The sequence below is a fragment of the Panthera uncia genome, chromosome F2, assembly GCF_023721935.1.
Source record: "Panthera uncia isolate 11264 chromosome F2, Puncia_PCG_1.0, whole genome shotgun sequence".
Taxonomy (NCBI): Eukaryota; Metazoa; Chordata; class Mammalia; order Carnivora; family Felidae; genus Panthera; species Panthera uncia.
In genome coordinates this window covers 53,914,058-53,934,612 of record NC_064812.1, presented here as the reverse complement: position 1 = coordinate 53,934,612, position 20,555 = coordinate 53,914,058, and the positions used below count along the sequence as shown (strand labels likewise).

General features: G+C 41.7%; 1 protein-coding gene across 4 annotated transcripts in view; it reads right to left on the bottom strand.

Annotated features, from left to right (window-relative positions):
* The window catches only part of TPD52 (tumor protein D52), a 109,881-nt gene that overhangs the window by 37,764 nt on the left and 51,562 nt on the right, over positions 1–20,555 (bottom strand). Inside the window, exon 1 of one of the 4 annotated variants that reach the window (XM_049633616.1) lies at positions 1,179–1,590. The exons of 2 other annotated variants lie outside the window; for them this stretch is intronic. In XM_049633616.1, coding sequence (XP_049489573.1) covers positions 1,179–1,302 — 124 coding nt within the window. In that variant the 5' untranslated portion in view covers positions 1,303–1,590. Of the gene's footprint in view, positions 1–1,178; positions 1,591–20,555 lie in introns of those variants that run through there. One more of the 4 variants, XM_049633615.1, reaches the window with a different exon arrangement.

Here is a 20,555-nt window from a genome sequence, read left to right as displayed (position 1 = left end):
TTTTCTGTAGTAGGATTTAGAAGTTAGGATGGACGATGCCATCCTTTTAGGGGCTAGGATCTCCTATACTGCAAAGGTCCAAGGTTGGCCACAGGGGTAGGGGAAACGGAGCGGGGGAGAGGGCTTCCCGGCAATCTGACACCCCCAGCAGACGTCGAACAGCTGCCTCCCAGTCTCCAACTTCCAGAAACCAGCGTTAACCTATTATCTTCAACATTTCCCTTCCTGGAAATCCAAACTACACCCCACAGGTGGCCATGGCTGCAACCAACAGAGGAATGTCGTTTCAGCACGTGCTCTGCTGTTAGCAACTATACAACTCAAAATACTTACAACTAGGTTTCCTGCCGTACCCTTTACCACTTCGTTCTCAACTACCCACTTCTTAGGCTTACAAAGGGCAAAGTATGACGTTGTCTTCATTAATAAGGAAAAAAATTAACTTTCTAGGAAAATCTGCTCACTTCTCTGGCAAGTTAGTTTTACAGAAAAGGTCGTTCAGTGATGTCTAAACTTTAGCTGCAAAATGAGAGAAGTGACCTGGACGGTGTGGTAGGGCTGCGTCCAGCCTTGGGCTGATAAACTAAGATTCTCCCTGCCGGTACCTGGCTTTCAAATCAATGTCATACGGGCACATGTCAAGGAGTGACTGCTTCCAAAGGTACAACAAGAGTGAATTCTTTAAAAAAAAAAAAAAAAAATCTCTTGCCTAGGTATTTCTGTATGTTGCTCTCAGTATTCCGGAACAAAATCCAGGACAGCCACTAACAGGACCTGAAATGTAGTCTTAAGCCTCATCTTAACAAAGACAAAATCAGGGAGCATCCTCGTAATTTAGATACAGATGACCACAAGCAAAGACCTTCAGATTCTCCCTTTTTTGTTACTTATCACCTAAATGAACTCACTGTGATCAGAAGAACTCGAATGTTGATATAAATAGTATGACCTTTAAAGTCAAAGTTCCTACTTTACATATAAATAAATATATTCTAAATATTTAATGAGCCATCTAGCGCTGCATGAAATCTACCACAGATTTGTTAACTTAGTTTCAACACAGCAATGCCGTGGTACATCTTTATCCTAATAATTTTAAAGCCAAGCAAACCAAGCAAACCTCAAGTTGTGTCCAGGTTTAATGACAGCACGTTTAACTTTGGAAAATTAATAGTTACCAGACTTCTGCAGAGTAGGTGATCCGGATGGAGACGAGTTTCCACTAGGAGACAAGTAGAGATAGTTTTTGTTCACTCCTGTGTCAAAGTCAAACGGGGACTGGTAGTCTTCATAAAAATCCATCTCTCTACAGTCCGTTCCAGACAAAGGCAGAACGCATGGTTTTATGACCGTCTCATATGCTTCAGGTGAGTGTGGCTCTGGTCACATCGCCATGTGCAACCTTGCTGAAGAAATCAACCCCAGGGCTTGAAGAGCCTGGCTTCCTGGCCCAGGTGTGGCATTTCTTTCTCAAAACCCTCACACCCTCAGGACAAGCAGGCCTGTTTAATAAATGACTTATCTCAAGCAACCTTAGGGCTCTTCACCACCTGCTGTTAATTTCAGTCAACAAAGAAACAACCAGCACAGGGGAGCGGAGCTTTCTTGGGTAAACAAAGGAGGGCCAGGTTTTGCAGTATCTCCCAGATGTACAAACAGTTCAAGCAAACATCAGACGCTGGCACAGTTACAAGAAACTACATTTTTTTTTTTTTTTTACACCAGTCAGCTGACCACCACTACCACCAGGCCAGACTTAATCTTCTAGGACAAGGAAGGATTACCAGGCAGTAATCTCCTACAAATGCCATCTGGGTGATAGTTTTTTCCACCCTGGATTACAGCAGAGTTCTGAAAGCCAAGCTTCCCGGTTTAGTGATCAGCTTTCTAAGTATAACTTGGTATAGAAATAAAGCTGTATTTCCATTATTACTTTATCTAAAGTAATGTCTGGCTTAGTGTAACAAAAATGTGTCTGTCCTCCCACCCGCCCCTCCTTTTCTCTTTCTTTCCCTTTCTTTTCCTTTTCTGGAAAGATGGGTGTTTTAGTTACATATACTGCAAAGAGAAGAATCCGCTCTGAAGGTAAAGCTCCCAGATATTCCTGCACCTTCTCTGTTTAAGCCATGTGCCTGCAGGTGCTACAATAAACCTGTGTGCAAATTGCAGGAAAAACCTATTTCCATTTGTACAGCATGCCCTGCAGAGTGACTGGGTGTCAGCTACCTTGTAAGCAAAACGTCTTAGTCACCAAATTCATTTTCTTTGACACAAGTCTATTAGCAGATTCCTTCTATGTTAACCAAGGCTTTTGCTCAAGTGATAGCTCTAGAACTTTCCATGAATGGCTCATCTACTATTAAAGAGGTAAATATAAAGGCAACCCTTCTCTTAGGTGGGCAACAGTCTATCACTACATAACAAAAAAAGGCAGTATCCTACCTCTGCAAATCAACCTGATAAAAATGTACTCTCCCTGGGGGCAAGTAGGTGGCTCAGTCAGTTAAGAATCTGACTCTTGATTTTGACCCAGGTCATGATCTCACAGTTCATGAGTCTGAGCCCTAGCCGGGTTCTGCTCTGACATAGAGGAGCCTGCTTGGGATTCTCCCTCTGCCCCTCCCTCGCTCATTCTCTCATTTTCTCTTTCCCTCTCTCCCCCTCTCTCTCTCTCCCGCAAAAACAAATTTAAAAAGCTTATTTTTAACAACAAAAGTCAATCCGCCTTTTTTTCCTAAAAGATAGCAAAATTTGAGCAACTATAAATGCTGTCAAGTCTATATTTAGAAATAGAATATAATGACTTCTTTATTATTATTATTCTTTGAAAAAAAAAATGAATTGTCTGGTTTCTTGAAATCCAAGGTATCTCTTACCTCAATGGGATGGGCATCATGCCCCTGGATTAGAGTGTAGTTGATGGGGTCCCTGGCCCTCTCGATGTGGTTGATGAGGTCCCTGGCCCTCTCAATACTCTCTGCATTTGGCCACTAAATAACTGGTAGAAAAAACAGTTCTCCCTCTCAATACTTGCTCTTCCTCCTAGAGCCACAAGTATTATAAAGTGTTACGGGCTGAAAATTCATATGCTGAACCCCTCACTCAATGTGATGGTGGTAGGAGCTGGGACCTTTGGGAGGTGACTGGATTCAGATGAGGCCAGGAAGATGGCACTTCTGGATGGAGTAAGTGTCATTGTAAGAAGAGAGCTAGCTCTAGCTCTCTCTCACCACCATGTGAGGACACAAGAGGACAGCATGTGGCAACCAGGAAAAGGGCTCTCACCAGGAATCTAATCAACTGGCACCTTGATCTTGAACTTCCCAGCCTCCAGAACCATGAGAAATAAATGTCTGTTGAGATAAGCCACTCAGTCTATAATAATTTATTACAGCAGTCCAAACTAAGGCACAAGATATTTAATACTGACACACATACAATGCAAACTATGGCCACCTCCACACTGCTCACCATCCCTCCAAAATCCCACGTCCTTGGCCTTCAGTGCAGACATCCATGTTACATCCTCTGCCTGAAATGCTGCCTTTTTTCTGCTTGCTGAAGTCATTCATCCTTCAAGACTCAGACAGAAATGCTACCTTTCCTCAGAAGCTCTCCCACTTTCTGTACCCTCCCCACCCCCCAGCACGCACTGCAACAGCAGCACACAGTGTGACAGTCCCCCTTCCCAGTCCCCCTGTGCCTCCCTGTCCTCCCCTTCAGGGGAGGCGCTGAGTTCTCTATTATGATGCCTACCGTGAAGTGCTGGCTCTAACCAGCGTGAAATGAAGAAATCAAATAACGGCTCATGCTGACACTGGAAACCTTATTTCTAAAACAGGAGGATTTAGCATTTAACTGACGTCTGAAATCTCTATGCTACCTGCTTAGGTGCCATCTTGGGGTAACAGCATGTCTCTCTGAGCCAGCCGTAGCTCTCCAGTCAGATCCTAGTCAAGACATGCTAGCAGGTAAGAAAAGTGAGAATGGAAGACCAGAGGTGGGAAAAGCATGGGCTATGTGAATGGAATGGCAAAAATTCAGTTGACTCAAGATTCATGTACCAAGTAGAAGGGAGCTGTAAGATATAAAAACTGGAAATGTAGCCTGAGGACAAACCATTAAAGACCTTGAGTGACAAACTTCTATACTTAATATAGCTCGCAAAAAAAAAAAAAAAAAAAAAAAAAAAACCCGCTGAGGGTGTCTGAGCCAGGTGGAGGGAGGATAAGAAGTTTATAAAGATGACACCCGAAATGGCAAATAGGATGCACTGTAAGTAGAGGCTACCGGGAGGGCGCTCTGAAGGAGTCTACTGGCACAGCCCAAGGAAGGAAAAACCAGGTAAGATGTGGTTCTGGGAATTCCAGAAGCACTTCAAAATCAACAAGCCTACGACTGAATTCCCTGCTTTTCCTTATCCTATTCCTGACTCTAAATGTGCCATCCTGACTCACCTAGGCCTGACCTCACAGGAATCACTTCCAAGCACTCCTGCTCTATAGAAGGAAACACTACCAGGAGCTGTTCGTCCAACTCGTATTGTATGCTTTCTTCATCCTTTCCCTCTTTTCCCCCTCTCACCGACCACACCCTACTTTCAGACTGACCTAGAATGTTCTGGTAAAGACCTGCCATGACTGTCCAGGTCTGCAGTGCTGTCTATTTAACACTCTCTTTTCCTCGAGGAATTTCATGTCTCGTGCTCCCCTGCTCCCTGGGGGACGGTCTGCCATAATTCCCACCTACTCCCTGGTCTTAGGCATGGGCTTGTGCTTCAGATCTGGTCCACCCAGATACCCTGGCCCCTTGTTTACAGGGACTGCGCTAGGGGTAGACAGCTGACCCAAACAGTGCCAACTACAGGCCTTCCCTGACACTCAATGAATACTGGGGGAAGTGACAATTCCTGTGACCCAAGCTGTTGGATATCTATTGGGAGGGTCAGGTTCTTCTCTCCTCCTGCCTAGAGGCAAGAGAACGAGTGCTGAGACTGGGACAAGATGACAGGAGAAACGAAACCAGTAAGGGATGGAGCACCAGCATCTGAACCCCTTGATCCAGCTACCCTGGAATTCCCATCAAACAAGTAAATTTCTGTTCCGCTTCACTTGTGGTTAAAATTGGAAAGACTCCCACAATACCTACTTTCCAACCATTTCTCACTATTGCTCCACCATGGATCAGCCAAACTTGATTTTCCGGTTTCTTAAAAACATCCTAAACTGGGATTAGGCAATTTTCTCAAACTGGAATGTCTTTTCTCTATATTTTTACCTGGCAAATTCCTACCCACTAGTCAAGCTCAGCTTAATAAGTCACATATGAGTGGTCAGCACTCAAGGGTGTTATGAACTGAATTGTGTCCCAACACAAAAGTTCTATGTTCAAGCCCTATGAGTGGTGTATCACACAAGGAATACTCATTTTAGTGCTCTGTAAAATGGGGAAAAATTGGGGCACCTGGGTGGCTCAGTTGGTTGAGCGTCCGACTTCGGCTCAGGTCATGATCTCACAGTTTGTGAGTTCAAGCCCCATGTCAGGCTCTGTCCTGACAGCTCTGAGCCCAGAGCCTGCTTGAGATTCTGTGTCTCCCTCTCTCTGTTCTTCCCCTGCACACATGCTGTCTCTCTCTCAAAAATAAATAAAGATTAAACAAAATTTAAAAAAATAAAATGGGGAAAATATAAATACAAATGCCTACTAAAATGAAGTTATTTAAATGCTAAATTTAATTCATCTAATAGGAAATTATCCAAACATTAACATGATGATGTAGAAATGTATAGGTTTATAAGGAAATATATTTTTGAGACATTTTATAGACAAATCAGGATCCAAAACTGTTTGTACTGTATGATCCATAATTGTGTAAAAACTGTAGACTAACAAACCAATCAAAAGAGAAAATGGGCAGAAGAAATCTATCCCACAACCCCAGGAAAGTGTTTATGCACTGTAGTGCCTGCAGAGGGAGCCTATGGGCAGCTCAGAACTGAATTTAGTACAGCCAGGAAAATGCATACTACAGAAGAATAACCCATTAGATGACTCATGTTATTGCAAATAGAAACAGAGCAAGTAAAAATTACTGTAAAGAATATTAAGTTTCTAACTTCCTATTAGCACTTCACTCATCCCTAATTTGAAGAGATATTTAAGGGATAGTCTGATGTAAAAGCTACATGACACATACAAAAATTTACCTAGAGGGACCTTGAAGGGCACACAGGCAATGTAATTATCCAATAATAGGGCAGGCCACTGATACTAGACATTATGGACGAATCACACTAACACAGCAGACAGCTGGAAGGAGCTCCAGCTGGCAAAATATACAACAATTTAACCACCGACATAATTAAAGAGAGCAGTGGATTATAAATCAAGAATCCAAGAGTCCATATGTGACGCTTAACTTTGTGTGTCAGCCTGACTGGGCCACAAAATGCCCAGATATTTCATTAAACATTATTGTAGTTGCATCTGCAAGGGTGTTTGCAGATGAGATTAACATTTGAATCGGTAGACACTGAGTAAAGCAGATTGCCCTCCCCAAGGTGAATGTGCCTCATCTGATCTGTTGAAGGCCTTGAACCAAAAGGAAAAAAGAAATTCTATGAAGGACACTACTGGGTCAGTTACAAAAATGGGAATAAAAAGGCAGATTAGATAAAAGTATTCTATCAATGTCAAATTTACCAAAGTTGAAACTGTACTGGGATTATATAAGAGAATATCCCAACTCTTCGGAAATACAAACCAAAAGATTTATCAGCAAAGGGCCATGTATGGATGTATGCACCTTCCTCTCAAATGATTCAGAAAATACTATATGAGTGTATATGTACACACACACACACACACACACACACACACAGAATGATAAAGCAGATGGGGTAAAATGTTAACAATGAATGAATAACACGGATAGAGTATGCAGGTGTTTTTACCATTCGTATTCTTGCAAACTTTCTGTAGATTTCAAAAAAAAAAAAGTGTTTTTGAATGACTGAGAAGACCTCTGCATCAGATCAAGCAGCCTTGAAGGAGCTGGGGCAGAGAGGAGCGGGTCCCTTCTCACGACAATATAAGGGGAGGCAGCACAACAGAATTTACTTATGGTCACAGATCAGATACCCAGGCTCTCCTGGTTCCTAGCCACTTCTGAGACCTGAAAGAATCCTCTCCACCTTCCACTGAAGCAGCAGCTCATGAACCCTCTCCCGAACAAAAAGTCTCACCATCGCATCCTTTGCAGGTCACATCTTTCCTGAGGAAGGCCAGGAGGACCTTGTTCCACAGTCAGGACAGAGAGGAGGGAGATGGAGGGGGGCAGGTGTCAGTGAACACCACCTTCCTTTCCCCACTAGTGCCACATAAGCAAACCTTGACCAAAACACATACACACACACACACACACACACACACACACACATGCACGCACACACACACACAGAGTACCATGAGCCAAGAACAAAAAAGTACTTAGTTTTAAATCTGAAACTCAACTTAGAATCACAAAAGATGATGCTCCATTTTTACATACTTCCTCAAGGAAGCCTCAAAATCTCTGGGAGGTGGGTGTTATGGGCTTTTTCCTGATGGGAACCAAGGCAGAGAGTTTTTGTAAACATCCATACCCACATGAAGCTAGCAGGTGAAGCAGCTGGCATCTGGAAACAGGTGGTCTGCCTCCAAAGCCTGTATTCTTTCTGTAGCAGGAGAAAGCCGGACAGTAGTTAAGAACCAGGTGATGAGCCAGAACATCACATTCAAAGGGCCTGAGGATCTAATTACAATGCAGAGGCTGCATCACTAACAAGCCCCAGGTGATGGAGGCTGCTGGCACGTGCGATATGAGAAATGCGGATTTGGCCATTCACGTGACCAGGTGTATTTGGTCTTCAGCCACAGTTCCAGAAAAATGCTGCGGACACAGCCATACAGGTGAAACGGGTGTCTCTTGTTTGTAAGGAAGGTGACTTTAGGACCCCATCCCAAAGCAGTGGCTGATTGCCAGAAGAACCAACCATGTGACCAGAGGGTTAGAACTTTCGGTCCCACCCCCACCCCACCCCTGATCACTGGGGAGGCGAGAGGGGCTGGAGATTTAATCAGATAATGGCAGCCTTAGCCAATCATGATTATGCAAAGAAGCCTCCATAAGAACCCAAAAGGTCTTGTCTCCGAACGCTTCCAGGCTGGTGAACGGTGGACTTGGGGAGAATGGCACATTCTGAGAGAGCATGGGCGCCCTTCTCGAACACCTCGCCCTAATCTCATCATCCAGCTGTTGATTTATATCCTTTACTGTACCCTTTAATATACTGGTAAATGTGTGTCCCTGTGTTCTGTAGGCTGCTCTAGCACATTATTCAAACCTAAGCAGGTCAGTGGAACCTCCAACCTGCAGCAGGCCAGCTCAGAAGCACAAAGCACAGGTAAGCACCTGGCATCTGAAGGGGGGCTGGAGTGACAGTGTTGTAGGGCTGATCCCTTAACCCCTGGAATGTGATGCTATCTCTGGGTAGGCAGTGTCAGGCCTGAACTCTTGGACACCCTGCTGCTGTTTGAGAAGTGTTTCGTGTTATGTGTGGGGTAGGTTCCCCACACATTGTTAGAGGGTCTGGGAACCCCAAAAGAGCACAGGACTGCCCTCGGAGTGACAAAGTGATGGAGGACCTCAAACGGCAGGCTGAGGAATGTGAATGTAATTTTTTACAATAATAAAACCACAACTACTCGTTAGCATTCATTTCATCCTTACAGCAACACGGGGGTAGTAATGTTATCTCCCATCTCCAGATGAGTGAACGTGAGGAATCGAGAAATGAAAGTCCCCGAAGTCTCCTAGCAGTAATCCTCCTCATACTGCGTCAGAGCAATGGGGAGCCCTCTCAAGTTCTCAGCAGTGGGAGGGAGATGGTCAGAGCTGCACTTTGGAAAGATCATTCCTGCCTCCATAGGAAGATGAATACAGAGGGGAGATGGGAAGTCAGTGAAACCATCAGCAGCACCAAGGGTGTTATGAACTGGATTGTGACCCAACACAAAAGTCATATGTTCAAGGCCTAATCTCCGCTGTGGCTGTTGTCTTGGATACGGGGCCTTTAAGAAATTAATTAAGGTTAAATGAAGTCCTAGGGTAGGGTCCTAACCCAATAAGAATAGTATCCTTATAAGAAGAAGCCAAGACACCAGGGAGGCATATGCGCATAGAGGAAAGGCCATGTAAGGACACAGCAAGAAGACAGACATCTGGGAGCCCACACCAGAAATCGACTCTGCTAGCACCTTGATCTTAGACTTCCAGTCTCTAGTGAGAAAATAAATTTCTGTTGTTTAAGCCACTCTGTTGGAGGTATTCTGCTATAGCAGCCCGAGCAAACTAATACAAAGAGTGTGTTCCAGGGAATAACACTGGGAACAGAAAAGGAAAGACATATTGCAAGACACCACCAAGGGATCATCAACAAATCCTGGAATCCAATTGGATGACCAGGGTGTGGGGGGAACAGACTAAACTCTGGATTCCCCCCAGCAGGAGTTGTGAAAGTTGGGGACTGCATTAATTAAGATGGTGACAAAAGAGTAACAGTGGAAGGAAGGAGGAGGGGCTTTAGAAGTACACAGAATGGGGGCACCTTGGTGGCTCAGTCGGTTGGGCGGTCGACTACAGCTCAGGTCACGATCTCGCGGTCTGTGGGTTCGAACCCTGCGTCAGGCTCTGTCCTGAGCGCTCAGAGCCCGGAGCCTGCTTCCAATTCTGTGTCTCCCTCTCTCTCTGCCCCTTCCCTGCTTGCTCTCTGTCTCTCTCTCTCAAAAATAATAAATAATAAAAAATTTAAAAAAAAAGAAGTACACAGAATGAATTTCATTTTGGCAGGTTTGTTTATAATGCTCAGGAGATTTCTGTATGCAAACCATTAGACTCTGGGGCTCAGAAAAAGGTTAGGGCTAAAGATATCAATGTGGGAATCTCAAGACTGTCAAGAAAAAGCCCAAAGAGAAGGGCAGTCCAATAAAAGAAAGAAAAAAGGTAGGAACGCCTGAAAGTAGGAAGCAAGCCAAAGAGGCTGCAAAGGGCAGGAAGTGCCCTTTGATGGTGGTGGTGGTGGTGGTGATGATGATAATGGTGATGGTGACGATGGCAGAACCAACAGTTATGACGATGGCAGAACCCAGAAAATCCTTTTTATGTGCCATTCTTCTTTGCACTTCACACCAACCCAATGGGGCAGATTTTATTCTCTACTCCCATGTTACAGATGAGAAAACTAAGGCACATGAAAGCAAACTTCCCCAGGCACATGGCTAGTAAGTGGTGAAGGTTGGTTTTGAACTTTGGTAGTGTGGCTCAAGTGCTCTGAAAAAGCAAAAAGTATCAAAGAAAAATCCAAGTGACCAACATCACAGGGATAACAGGAGGAAAGAAAGTAGGTAAGACCAAATGCTACAGACTTACAAAGAAGCCACGGGACCTGGTGTCCTGGTGATTTTTCAAAGAAATTTTAGTCAGACTGATGGTGCATGACAGATGAGGGAATTAGAGGCCAGTGGAGGGGGAAAAAGGGTAGAACTCAGTGGAGACAAGGTAGGGCTTGTGTGCCTGGTATGCATGAGAGAGAGAGGCAAAGGAGGCAGGGCAGGGACGGGTCCCCAGATGAGAAGGGGGCTTCAATTCCTAAAGTGAATCATTTTGGCTTTCTTTTACAAATGTCAGCCCTCAGAGTAGAAACCACATTAGAATTTTAGGAAATACTGCCTTATGAAAATGTCATTATTCTCCTTCTTTCTTACTGCAAGAGGAAAAAAATCTTTTGTAGCACAGTATAAGAATACACTATCCTCTCCAGTGTCCCATCTCCAGAATAAAAATGCAGCAATTAGCAAACACATTCAAATTACTAAGACCTAAATGCAAATACTCTAAGTGACAAATGAGTTCCTATAAAGTACAAATCCATGTTCTTGGCCCACTGACTTGCAAAGAAAGTCTCACTTGGCAGGAGCTCCTAATATTCTAGGTGAACAGGTTTCTGCCCTCTCAAAATAACTGAAATTGAAGTTCATGTCCAACAGACAAGCCAGGGACCGTTCTTCTTCCTAAGAAATGTTTTTGGACATATGAAGAGAGCAAGAGTTACACTTATAATGACAGTGAGACATCATTCCCTCTCTCAACCTATTACCAAACATATGTTCTGGGTGGACCTTTAACTGAGGACACCACAACCTGTTGAGAAAACGAATGAATGCCTGAATTTTCTATCACAAAGGAGTCAGAGACTAGACTCCAAAAACACGAAAAGGGTCTCACTCTTCCACTGAGGTCATCTAAAAAAAAAAAAAAAAAAAGTCTTTTATTTATTTATTTATTTATTTAGAGAGAATGTATGTGAGCAGGGGAAGGGCAGAGACGGAGAGACAATCCCAAGCAGGCTCTGCACTGCCACCACAGAGTCCAATGCAGGGCTCGAACCCTCGAACAGTGAAATCACGACTGGAGCCGAAACCAAGAGTTGGATGCTTATCCGACTGAGCTACCCAGGCGCACCCCCCAATGAGGTAATCTCTTATTCTTCTGGGACATGTTGCTGCCACTACTGTTCTCAGACTGAAGATGTTTCATTAGCACACGAGAAAATAATAGAAAATAGCTCAACATTCATCATGTACCCAGATAATTAATTTCTAATGTACAGATTTTTCACTTTATAAATACAGTTGGAGTTAAAGTCTTATGGCCCCTCACAACCATTGGTGGCTTCCATGATTACAGGCTCAAGTAAAAGTTCCCCAACCAATGCTTCTCAAACTTCAGTATGTTCACAAACCACCCGGGGACCGTGTTAAACTACAGATTCTGAGTTAGGAGGTCTGGATGGGGCCTGAGATTCTGGCCCTTGGATAACTCCAGGTGTTTACTGACGTTTGCTTTAGATAGCAGCTGCTAAGTTTGCCTTAGGATAAAAGACTGAATAAATTCTAAATATTTGTCATTCCACATGGCCCTAGCACTTTCTAAATATATATGTTTTTTAATATAAGAGACAGATTTTGTAGCCAAAGGGGTTTTGCTTTTTGGTGTTAATTTCTGTTTTTCTGTTATTGTAACAATGCACGAAGCAAGCAAATTCAGACAGAAGACAAAATTGGCTACGTCACAACAGGGCATACACCTGCAGGGCCTTTTCAACAGGATAATTACTTCGAGTCTGGAATTACAATAGTATAAACAGCCTAGAACAATGGCTCAGTAATAAGCAAATGAAAGGCCACTCCATCTAAGAGTATTACGGATGTATTTAAAAGCAAGGCCAGCCGGTCCCTATGGTAAGAGTACTGAAGATAAAGAGGTTTTGCCCAAGCTAAATGTCTCCAATTTGCTGACAGTGTTTAAAAAGAGCTCTGTAGGGGTCCATAAACACAACCAATTGTCAGAGCCCTAAAAGAAATAAATGAACTGGTGGGCCAAATTTTAATTTGGAAAAACTTCCACAGTGCTTACACAGCTATTCTCAGCAACTAGAGGCTCAAAGGAAACACTTTTCCTTAAGGGAATGAGAGTTGCCTGAGAACAGTAGGCACTTACTGAAAATTAATATTTGACTATGAACTTCAATCATCAGTGAGCGGAGGCATACTAAACATGCTCAAAATACTCTCCCACCAAGCCATGTAGGCAGCTGAGCTTGCTTCTAACTATAACAGGTCAGTGAGATAGATCCAAAGGATCAACCATTTAAAAAGCACACACCATAAATACTGCCCATTTTTTCCTAAATTTCACTAAGAAATAATCTTATGACAAAATGTATAGCATTTCTATCTGAACCCGCTACTCTGGTTAAGAAAAGCCATTTTTAATTACAAATTTCACATACTTTACTTTTTTAAAAGATAACAGTAGAGGGGCACCTGGGTGGCTCAGTTGGTTAAGTGTCCGACTTCGGCTCAGGTCATGATCTCCCGGTTCATGAGTTCGGGCCCCATGTTGGGCTCTGTGCTGACAGCTCAGAGCCTGGAGCCTGCTTCGAATTCTGTGTCTTCCTCTCTCTGTCCCTCCTCTGCTCACATTCTGCGTGTGTGTGTGTGTCTCTCTCAAAAATAAATAAACATAAAAAAATTTTTTTTAAGATAACAGTAGAGTACCCATACAATGGGAAAACCCAAGAAAAGCCCATTATCTTGAAACCAAATCAGTACTAGAGGGCTTCTAAGATAAGCCTATCTTCTGACACAAGACTAAGAGCCAACCAGATATTTTTTAAATATCTCACTTAATAACAACCATACTTACGGTTACTAAGGCTTCTTACTGACTTTTATCCATTTTTGAAAAAGTCATTACCCAACAGGTACTTATCGAAACAGCATATAATTTCATTTATCCCAGTAAGCTCTCTCAGTGGTAAAAGGATAGGATAATTCAAGAGGCAATGGGAAAGGGGCATAGAGTAGAAAAATGCTTTCCTGAAAAGTATCCAGAAATCATGTAAGTACTGTTACATTGTCCCTAAAAGATCAAAATAAAGAACTATGTGTATGATTTCATAATTGAACTAAATACAGCTAAGACTGCTAATTAATCACTGAACAAGTTTCCTTATTCCTACACACATAGGTAGACTACATTTCCTAACCTCCCTTACAGTTAGATGTGGCCACGTGACTAAGCTCCAGCCAGATGAAAACGATATATATTTAACATGAGGGGGATATAAAGATGGTTGATAGCTACTGAGATTTGGAGGTCTTTACTGCAGCAAAAGTTAGAGGAAGTTGACTGATAGAAATATTTTGCCAAATAGAGCTTCAGATAGATTTTTAAGGTTTCTCTTCTATTGATTTATTTACCTATTTATTTAGAGAGAGAGAGAGAGAGAGCGTGCACACATGAGTTGTAGAGCAAGAGAGAAAGAGTCCTAAGCAGGCTCCATGCTCAACACAGACACCAACATGGGGCTCGATCCCATGACCCTGGGATCATGACCTGAGCCAAAATCAAGAATCAGATGCTCAACTGACTGAGCCATGCAGGCTCCCCACGTTCCTTTTTTGAAATGACCATATCCATGGATGAAAAAATTTTGGAACCAACGTGATAGCTGCACGACAATATAAATGTAATTAGTGCTGAACAATAGTACACCTAAAAATGGTTAAAAGAAATCACAAATTTTGTGTTAGATAATGTATTTTACCACAATAAAAGTAATGATCATACAATTTTAAGGGTCGAGACCATCATTCACACTTTACTACCAGAAAGACTCAAATAAGAAGTTCAAATGGAGCATCAGGGGAGAGATGAAAACACAGCAACCATAACTAAGGAGTATTCGCTCTTAAACATTTTAAGTATTCCTTCCTGAGACCACAATCAAGATCTCTGTGTTCGGAGTGGTTCAGAAAGTATTTCCAATGAAAAATAAGCAGCCCCTGGCAGACAGAGGTAGGCTGGTTAGGTTATCACAGTAGGGAGGCCATCGTCAGCAAGAGAACAGTCACTAGGGAACAAGAGTGTACTGCCAGACCAATAACCTATTTCAGATCCTGCCATCATGCTCCCTGGTATTTATTAAGTGAGTTGAAGTCTTACGTCTACACACAAACCTGCACGCAGAGGTTTATAGAAGCTTTATTCGTAATTGCCAAACCCATAAGCAATCAAGAGGTCTATCGATAGGTGAGTAGATAAACTGTAGTACATCTAGACAATGGAATATTACTCAGCAATAAAAGGAAATGAGCTATTAAGCCATGAAAAGATATGGAAGAACCTTAAATGCATATCGCTTAGTGAAAAGATCCAGTCTGAAGAAGACTACATGATATATGGTTCTGACTGTATCATGTTCTGGAAAAGCCAAAACTAGGGAGGCAGTAAAAAGGTCAGTGGTTGCCAGGGACCAGGAGGAGGCCGAGATAAACAGAGCGCAGAGGATCTTTAGGGCAGTGAAACGACTCTGCATGATACTCTAACAGTGGATACATGATAGTATGCATTTGTGCAAACCCACTGAACTGTACAACACAAAGAGCGAACCCTAATGCAAACTACGGACTTTAAGTTAATAATGAAGTGTCAATATTAATCAATTATAACATGTACCACATAAATACAAGATGTTAATAATGAGAGAAACCGGAGGGGTGGGTAGATACGGGAACTCTATTATCTGCTCAATTTCTGTACACGTACTACTGCACTAAAAAATAGTCTATTAATTTAAATTAAAAACAGGTGGGGAAGAAAACAAACAAACAAACATGTTTCACCCACTCTGCTATTCTGCCCAGGGGAAAACAGGGCACTGAAACCCACCTGCTTGGACTGTTATCCAGGCTTTGTAAGTATCTGAAGGACGACCACAGAAGACACACTGCTATGTAGTTTCCAGGGCAGCTCTGAGCTCACGATAAAAGAAATGACTTAACTGTCAAGCTCCATTATTAATGCAAAATAAACCTGAGCAGCAGTCTAGTTAAATTCCTCTCGTGTATTAAAGAAAAACAATAAAAGATCATAGTGGTTTGAATATCGGCTCCCCAGCCAAAGATGCTGCAAATTCATGGAGTACTTTCATCTTCAAAGAATCTTCCATCACAGGTGAAAGTGGACTGCAAACTGGCTAGTGGTCTAACATCTTTCTAAAACTAAACAGAAACAGATAATCTGTTGAATACAGAAGTAGGGCGCCAAGTTTGAGGCCTATACTTGATCCTCAGTCTTTTTTTCTTGGCAAAATTCAGTGGAAACAGCCTAGCAAGATGGCAGAACCATCACGGTCCAATGATACAATTAATATTGGCAGCCAGCCCTTGTTGCCTTCCATGGATTTCTAAGGAAGCAAGCGAGGCCCCAGCATCTCCATTAAGTAGTGTTCTAAACATTTAAACAGCATGTTGATCAAAACAGAGAGCAATTCAAATGTAGATTCTCCATAAGAGGATTTGCTTTAGAAAGATAATCCTCTGGAGAAATCTGGCCTCCAAATTTGAGAGGTGGAAATCAAAGGCAGTAACTGCACAGGGACAGAGTGACACTCAGAAACGAGCTCGGAAAGACCAGACACCATGGTAACACTTGCTTCACAGGAAGATGATGGCTTTAAGGAAGCTGACCCGAGATTTTTCTCCGCCACGTTCTCTTACTTTTAAACAAAACCAGAACCACTGTTCCAACTGACTTCCCTTTATAGAGTTTACTCAGCTGCTTACGAACAAGCAGAGGGAGAGAAGAAGACAATGTGAGGCCTTCTTCCCTCTAGCTGAAGACCAACAGAGTTTTTACAACAGAAACTAGAACTAGCCACTTCCCTGAGAAACTATCTGAATCAAGGCTCATTCTGGCTGCTGGCAAAGGACAATTCACTATGTGGCATCTCAGAAATGGGTAAGAGTCCGCTCCTTTCAGCCAGTTGGCCTGCTGTTTACCGCGTGCTATGCTGAGTATTACAGTGACAAACTTCCTATTAAATGTATCTTAGCACCAGGAAGCCAGTCAACAACATACTTAGCGGGGAGAAAGAGTGAAAGCAGAGATGATCTAGATAACAAACATAATAAAGGAGTAAATTAGGCAACCAAGTGAAATACGTGCGTGTGAATGTGTGTGAGAGCTGAGGGGTCCCAGGAGGTTGGGAATGTAAGGGCATAACTCAGAACTTCAAACTAAAATTACAGCATAGACTGGTTACCCAAGGCTTTTTTTTTTTAATGTTTATTTATTTTTGAGAGAGAGAGAGAGAGAGAGAGAGAAGCCACAGTCTTTTACAACCTCATCTTAGAAGGGACATTACATACCATCCTTTCTGCCATCTGCGAAACCTGGTACCGATGGGGAGATGCCTACACAAAAATTGAATACCAGTATCACTGGAAACCGTCCTGAGGGCTGACTCCTATGCAGGGTGTGCTAGTTTTACAAGTGGTGCAGAAAACCCCCTCAGTAATGAGTTGTGACACATGAAACTTGCCAACAGAAAAGCTTCTAGCACATCTTGTAAAGACAAAAATTTTCTAAGTTCTCAATCATGTAGAATGACGTAACTCACCTACCACAAATACTCATCTATCACAAATAAACCACTGAGGTTTATCTCCAGTATGGCAGCCAGAGGAATCTGTACAAATGCACAGGAATATCAAGTATACATTTGCAAGACAAAAAGGCTGAATAACTAGAAGATGATGTCATAGAAGGAGCAAGTGCTCCAGAGTCGGGCAGAGTGGGACATAAATGACAACTCCACAGGTCACTGGCTGTCTTAACCTTTGGCACGTTTATCAGCATAAGCCTCAGTTTTCTCATCTGTAAAATTGGGCTGATATCTCCACAGGGTTATTACAAACAGCCTAGAACATGCTCAGCATAGACACCCAGTAAACAATGGCATTTATTGCTAATAAACCACTCTATCTGGAAAATTAAAACTAAATTAATTGACTCATAGTCTAATAAAAATCACATGACTGGAAGTATTAACAGTATTAACAGTATATCCTGTAGAACATGAGCAAATGAGCCACCCAAGGTGACTATTGAAAATGAAGTCTACCGGGGTACCTGGGTGGCTCAGTTGGTTAAGCGTCCGATTTCAGCTCAGGTCATGATCTCATGGTTTGTGAGTTTGAGGCTCATGCCGGGCTCCCTGCTGTCAGCACAGAGCCCATTTTGGATCCTCTGTCCCCCTTTCTCTCTGCCCACCCCCACTCTCGGGTGCTCTACCTCTCTCTCAAAAATAAATAAACATTAAAAAAGAAAAAGATTACCGGCCTCACCTTCAGAAATTATGATTCAGTAAAAACAAAACCAATTGTATCTAAAACTAAATGCTTACAAGGTGACAAGCAGTGTTCTAAACTTCACATAAATTAATGTATTTGATCCTTACCACATTAGGACACAGATAGAACATAGACCACCCATTTAAAATCACACTATACTCTTTCCTCCCCTCCCCCCACCCCCCGCACATAACCAGTCCCCTTGATTTTGCTCTATTTAATCTTTCAGTGGTATATATTAACTAACATACTATATAATATACTTACCCTGCATATTGATTATTGACTATCTTCCCCCACTAGAACATAAGTTATACAGAAGGAATATTTTTTTTGTTTGGTTTATTTATACATTGGTATATCCCTAAGTGCCTAGAACAGGGTCTGACACAAATGAGTATTTATTAAATGAATGTCCGAATCTAAACCTTTCAGTAGCTCTACTGATTATCAAAGTCCAAGCATCCTCTCAAGGATTCTGGACACTGACCTTTCCCCATCCTTACTCCCCTTAAGTAAGACCCAGAAATCCAGGGAATCAGCATTTGTCTTTCTTCATTTTTTGTCCTTGTTCATAGACCCCCTCCTCCAGGAATGCCTCACCCTATTCTAGAACACTTTCATCTATCAACATCACACCTGTTTCGGCCATTCTCCAAGACCTCTGAAATGGTGTCTTTTTCAAATATTGCAAAGACTTTGCAAAGGTCCACTCCAAGGAGACAATTTCTGGATTTTCTACTAACCTACCTGCAGAGAACAGACCTATGGAATAATTCCCAGACTATGTCCATGTTCCAACAACACAACCTGATTATGTGGCTTATCCTATTTTTCCTATTCTCTGTGAATTTTTACAATAAAAGCCATCAACTGAGTTAAACCGAGCATATCTGTTTCTTCAAGCCTAAAAGAGCCTAATAACACAGGAGATATCAATTAACAGTAGTTAAGAACATGAACTTGTGGGGTGCCTGGGTGACTCAGTCGGTTAAGCATCTGACTTTGGCTCAAGTCACGATCTTGCTGTTCTTGAGGTCGAGCCCCGCAATGGGCTCTGTGCTGACAGCTCAGAACCTGGAGCCTGCTTCGGATTCTGTGTCTCCCTCTCTCTCTCTGCCCCTCTCCTGTTCACGCTTTGTCTCTCTCTCAAAAATAAATAAACATTAAAAAAATTATTTAAAAAAGAACATGAACTTGACATAAGCCACAGCCAGAAAGGAATAGGTACACAAATCTAACCACATAAAAATATAAAACTTCTACAAAACAAAAATATCCAATGAGGTTAAAAGAAACTATAAACAGGGAAAAAATATTTAGAAGACATTTCACAAAATCTAATTTCCTTAACAGAACAAAACATTTGTTAAGATCAAAAACCCAATAAAAAAGAGTAATGGATATAAAATTAGTTCTAGATAAACATAAATAACCCAATATATGAAAAAAAAATTAATCTCATTAATGAATGTAAATCAAAATAAGACAAAAATGTTCACAAATCAGAGGGGCAAATATAAAAAAGTTACATTATTTTCAGTGCTGGCAAGACTGAAAAACACTCTCATACACATTGGTGCAAACTCAAGGAAGGGCAATTTGTTAATTACTACTAATACTGACCATGACAAACGTGACATCCCTTTTACCTAGCAGATCAACTGCTAAAAACTTACCCTCAGACACACAGTGTCACCAAAAATACACCAAAATATATACAAGAATACTAATTGAGGCATTATTTATAAATGTTAATATCACAAATAGGTTAATTATGGAATACTATGTTGTTAAAAAATTAGTTAAATCTTTTTAAATTTCTAAAACATAAAGCTTTAAAAAGCTTGCTTAAAAAGCAAGGCAAAACTAAAATGAGAAATAAAAGGTCATTATTACCAACAATAACAATAAAAAGGATTATAAAGGAATACTATTCCTTTATATGAGCAATTACACACCAACAAATTAAAGAACTTAGATGGAATGAACAAATATCTAGAAAGACACAAAATCCTCAAACTGATTTAAGAATAAATAGAAAGTGTGAAAAGAACTCTAACAAGTAAAGAGATTGAATTAGTAAACAAAATACTACCCACAAGGAAAACTCGAGGCCCGGATGGCTTCACTGGTGAACTGTACCAAATATTTAAAGAGTTCATACCAATTCTTTACAACGTTTTCCAAAAAAAAAAAAAAAAAAAAAAAAAAAACTGAAGAGGAAGGACCACTATCCAACTCATTCTGTGAGGCTAGTATTGCCCCGATACCAAAATCAGACAAATTTACCACCAAAAAATTATAGATCATTATCTCTAGAATAAATATGACACAAAAATCTTCAAAATACTAGTAAATCCATACCCAGCAACACACAAAAGGAATTTATAACATGAACAAGTGGGGTTTATTCCAGGAATGCAAGGTTGACTAACCATCTAAAAATCAACGTAATATATCATGCCAACAGTAAAAGGCCTAAAAACATTTGATCATCACAATAGACACAAGAAATGCAGAAAAGGCATTTGACAAGATTCGTCACCCCTTTATAATAAAAACACTCAACCAACTCAGAATGTAAGAGAACTTCAACCTGATAAAGGGCATCTATATGAAAACCACAGCTAGGGGCGCCTGGGTGGCTCAGCTGTTGAACCTCTGACTCATAATTTTGGCTCAGGTCATGGTCCCAGGGTTATGGGATTAAGTCCCTCATCAGGCTCTGCACTGAGCATGGAGCCTGCTTAAGA